The sequence below is a fragment of the Populus euphratica genome, unplaced genomic scaffold (assembly GCF_000495115.2).
Source record: "Populus euphratica unplaced genomic scaffold, PopEup_1.0 scaffold1926.1, whole genome shotgun sequence".
Classification (NCBI taxonomy): Eukaryota; Viridiplantae; Streptophyta; class Magnoliopsida; order Malpighiales; family Salicaceae; genus Populus; species Populus euphratica.
Window position 1 is genome coordinate 25,460 of NW_011501776.1, and position 5,117 is coordinate 30,576.

The 5,117-nt window shown below is 36.4% G+C and overlaps 1 protein-coding gene across 1 annotated transcript; it reads right to left on the reverse strand.

Annotated features, from left to right (window-relative positions):
* Positions 1 to 433: 433 nt before the first annotated feature.
* On the reverse strand, positions 434 to 5,106 carry LOC105118422 (boron transporter 4-like). Its single transcript, XM_011016376.1, has 13 exons — positions 4,437 to 5,106; positions 4,268 to 4,350; positions 3,523 to 3,715; positions 3,296 to 3,434; positions 3,030 to 3,195; positions 2,770 to 2,936; positions 2,483 to 2,656; positions 2,296 to 2,391; positions 2,089 to 2,205; positions 1,567 to 1,874; positions 960 to 1,239; positions 734 to 871; positions 434 to 564 (listed from the first exon to the last, which is right to left on the reverse strand). Exons 1-13 carry the CDS (start codon positions 4,538 to 4,540, stop codon positions 532 to 534), a joined length of 1,998 nt encoding a protein of 665 aa, XP_011014678.1. The 5' UTR covers positions 4,541 to 5,106; the 3' UTR covers positions 434 to 531.
* Between the last annotated feature and the right edge of the window lie 11 nt (positions 5,107 to 5,117).

Genomic DNA, 5,117 nt, shown 5'->3' on the forward strand with positions numbered 1-5,117 from the left:
GAAACTAAATAAAGATTGCAGAAACTAAACAAATATCTTCTTGATGAAATATCAAAATAATTATAGAAATTAAATGCAAATACCAAATTGCAGAAACTGAAGGGAAGTTGAAATACCATAACATACACAAATAATTGAAATATCAAAATAATTGCAAAAACTAAATACAAATAAGTTGAATCTGCGAAGCTGTATTAGAGATTAAGTCTCGTTTGATAAAACCAGTTCTAATATCATACTAAAATAATTAAGATCAAACACAAAAAAAAAAACTAAAATTTTGAATAATCTGTTTATTATGAGCGTTTAGTCTTAATCTAAATACAAATAAAATACATATAAATTAACTAAAAATAACATTTTACTTTTAATAAATAAAATTATATAAATATTATTTACCAATCTAGAATCTAGTCTCTCTGTCTGTCTTTTCCTGTAACTATCACATGATGGGATTCTTTTCTCGTTGAAGTATCATTTTTCATTATCATCCTTTAAATTTTTTAGTCGTGATCAAGATGGTTTATCGTCTCATTCTGGTTGGACAGCACCCTCAGGATAAACCTGCAACGACAAAAAAAAACCTGTAAGCATCAAATTCTTGTATAGAAATTTGAAATGCATTTGTGCTCGTACAGGAAACGTGTGCTTCCCAGACGTAGCATAGCACCAATAGTCCTACTCTTGAACATGATGTACTTTTTCCTTCTCAGGAGTAAAGAAACCAGAATACCTGAGTATTTTTCTCTTCACTGAAGCTTACAGTTCTAACCTTCAACTCCCCTCTGCTGGTAGTCAGCTCGTCAAATATCTCAGCATCACACATCTCCACTTCCCCTTCCTCGTTTCCAAGAACATGTGCTTCTCTTTCCTGATAGAATGCCACAGAATTTAGTATCAACTCGACGAAAACTACGAAGTATCAGAAGACATCTTGATAGATCTGGAGAATAATATACCTTGAAAGAGAGGCTGAGAGACAGTCGTTGGGTTCCGGTGATCTCCTCATACTCAGCTGCATCTAGTTCCCGCAAATGATTTGGACAGAACAACTTAGGAAGGATGTGTTGTCTTATGCTGATGAGAACAAAGAACGGCAAAGGGAACAAGATTCCAGCTATCGGAATCCATGTCACACCATAACAGAATAGGAAATACACGAATTGGAAGATTGTAAATATGGCAATGTATTTGAATGGAACTGATTCCACAAAAGAAGCATGAACCCCCTCCAAGACCCTGCCAAAAAATGAATTTCAGGCACAGATGTAACTGGTAAATCATAGGCAGCTAATAACAATACATGTCAGAATGATGAAGTAGTATTTACCTGCAATCAGGAAGTTTCTAAAAACAATTAACATTTATAATGAATTTATTATCTTGAAGGAAGTACAGTTTTATTCTTTTACCCCAAAAATATAAGTTTTCCGAAATGCTGAGAAAAAATAGAACAATTTTGGTTCGATCTAGTTTTTTAGATTCCATAAAACAAAATTTGAGAAAACTGTTCTCTAATTCTAAAATGCTAGTTGAATTGTTAACTCAGAATGACAAAGAACTTACTTGTAGCGTCGGCCAGGTGTAACGAAGAGAAGTAGCATTCTTTCCCAGAACTGGTTCCCAGGGAGACTGTCGATTGCCATGTAAGCAAAATATCCCCAAAGGACTGATGTAGGTATCAACTTTATTGCAGGCACAGCACTCACTGATGCTGCCACAAGTAGTGACTGCAGAAAATTGCTTACTCTCTGCTCATTAACTCGGACAGGCAAGTAGGCATCAATGTGCTTCTCAGGATCAAATTTATCCTTTGGATTTTCTCCTTTCATGACTGCCTCCTTCAGGGCTTCCAGCTCTCTAACTACTGTAGTCTGCATATCAGAAAATCATGGTGTTGGCATTAATGTGCTGAGAGGATTTGGGAACTTTACCATCTTCCTGGAGACAAACTAATGTTCTTAGAATTTGTAAACATACAACTTGTACAAGTCATTTGTAAGAAAATGCTCATGTTTTTGGGTGTAGGAGGCATTACAATGTTATTTTCAACACGATGCTTAAGTTTGTACTGATCAAAGAACTTACAATTCGACTGCTGTCCATTTCAATGAACACATCCTGCATCATGCCATAGATTTCAGAGTTGCTAGCTTTCTGCTTGATGCTTTCTTTGGCACTTTCCACCATCTTCCTTCGAATCAACTGTAAATGATCAAGCAGATCGTATAAGCATCTAGAGGCTGCTCATCTAATTACCTTAAGAAGTTCTCCTTCGAGATTCTGTAATCTGACCTGTCTTTTGAGGACAGCAAGGCTCTTAGTATGCATAGGAGACTGTGGTAGAACACCATTAGAAGGAGGTAGCCCAAGTATTCCACAAAGCAAAGTCTGAAACCAATCAGTCGACAGTAGAATATTAAGTTTTCAAGAAACATAACGGAAAGAAAAGCCAGCTTTAACATATGTGGATGGTGTGTACCATAAAGCTCAGCAACAAGATGTCATAATGATACGCAGAAGGATTTTTAAGATTGAACTCCTTTTGTTGTGCCATCTGGGATGCAACACTGTGGTCAAAAAAGTAGAGCCCTGCTATCATCACAGCAGGAACAAAGGCAGCAAAGATATATGCTGGGGGGACATTCCCCATATCCTGTAATTTGATGCGACAATAGATATTAGCTGCAAGTGTCTAGAAGCAGACAAAACGGTCATGCACAAAACAAAGTAAATAAAACTTGGAAATTCAAATCAACTTTTGGTTACCTTGATGACAGTCCAGTGATGTAAGGATGCAGATTCCCATGGAAGAGGGCTAAAAAGTTTTCTGGGAACCCCAGAAGGAACTTTGCTTGGTATACTAAATGAAAGTGCTGTCCACACCACAACCATTAAAGGAACACCATAGTCTGCAATAAAACTTCTAAACCAACCTGGAACAACATCGTGCAACAATTTCAAATTCCTTGTGTTCACGTATTAATTTCTAACCAAAATGCAAAATTGTTAAAGATTGCTTCACAAACCTGTGCCATACCACCATGCTCTTGCCCTTCTACTTTTTAATGCAGTATAAAGAAGGCCAAAAGTGAATATGATACCCAGAAGTCCATTAGTGTAAAGCCACTGAAATTGATACTTATCTAGCTTCGGGTCTTCAGCTTTGGGAATTTCAAACTCGCTGACCATGCCCTGTGATCCAAACATTGTGCAACATATTTTAGTAGCATCACCCTCATCAAGTTGCTATTCACTCACTCAAACAATTTTTTTTTGTATTGATTGTACTCACCTTGATAGCCTCTTGCATGAACAAAACAGCAATCAACATGCCAAAAAGTTCGCCTGCTACTCGAGTAAACCGATTGATTATAGCACACGCATTGAATATTGCAAGAAGGAACAGCAAAAGAGCTGTCCAGACGCAAACCCTGCGGCGGTCACCAGAAAAATGAATGCATCAAAAAACCCAGATATGAGAAACAATTTTAAGCATTTAACAAAACAAATTTCCTATACCATCCAGCCCACGCCAAGAATAGTTTTTGCCCTAATTCTTCCCTTCCTTTGGCAAATTTGTACAGATAAGTGTACATTAAAACAGTGGGTTCTGCAACTCCTAATATTAATAGAGGTTGCCCACCAAGTATTGAGTGTATGATGCCACAAAGAGCAGTAGAAGCTAAAGTTTCCACTGTGCTCAAGCTTCCATCTACAAACAGAAAATTATAGAAATTACATTACTTTCGAACTCCTTAAATGCAATCATGGACCTTAGATTAAGATAGAAAATTGCAGCTAATAGTGCAAGGAGATTAAGTTAAGAAGAAATCAAATATATCCTTAGGATTTCATTTTATTGGTTTACCTTCTATGCACCATGCTGCAATATATTTGAAGGTGTATAAGAGTGGTAGTGGTTACTTTTCAAAATGTTTTTTATTTAAAAATACATTAAATTTTTTTTTTTATTTTCTAAAAAATATTTTTGATATCAATATATCAAACTATATAAAATAAAAAAAAAAATTAAATTTAAGCTAAAAAAAAACACCAAACGGTGACTCATTCCTGTATTCTATCAGAGGCAAAATAATGTTGTGCTTTTGAGGATTACCATTTACTTTCCTAGTCTTTCACTGTCTGAAGTTAAAAAAAGGGAAGCACTACAATTTCTACAAGTGAGAATATCCACCTTTTGCTGGGTTATACTTTTCTAAAGAAGAGTGATTAGGAGAACTTGAGGAGGAGAGGAAGTAGCAACCTGTATCTCTTCTAAGTTGCTCGCCGAAGGCAATAACAGGAAGGGCTGAAGCGAAGAAGATATACGTAGTTGGTGCCAGTATACTGTCAGAAAAGTTAGAAAGAAAATTTAGATAAAATTTCAAAGACAGGATGGGAATATTATGCTACTCGAGTTGAGTAATAGGTACCCGAATCCAGAAAGAATGCCTGCAACCCAATCTTGTTTATAGCAGGCTGCTCTTCCTCTAACATCGTTTAGGATGCCTCTAAACGGAGTTCTAATGTGCTCCATCTCTGAATTAAAAGGTATTATTAGTATCAGATAGGAAAAAAAAGATACTGAAGACGAATCAACTCAAAAAAGAGAAGGGAAAAAAAAAAAAAGTGGTGTGGGTGAACGAGGAAATCTTGACAACAAAAAAAGAAAGAAGATAATCTCTTGCACTTCCAAGCCGAGGTGATACCATTCAGGAGGATTGATCGACAAAAATCTTACTGCTTTTTCTTACAAAGAAGGAAATCAAGAAAAGAAAAGAAATATAGTTTTGTTGCTTTGTCCTCCATGTTATCAGCATCCAACCACAGATTTTGTTACCGAAACAACCAGACGTTCGCTTTTCATTTTTTCACAGACAGGGAACAGAAAAGGAAAAGGAAGCCAGGAAGCAGAAATTAAACAAGGTTACGTGAAAACCAGAACAATCAAGTCTTGAACATGCAGCCAAGAAGTGAACAAGAAACGCTCAGGTTAGCGCAGAAATGTGCGAGTTTGTATGAGTAAAATGGTAGTGCTGAAAGAGAGATTCAGAGAAAGAAATACCAGAGAGAATGCTTGCTGTCTTTTCCTTCCAAATAGGAAAGTTCTGCAG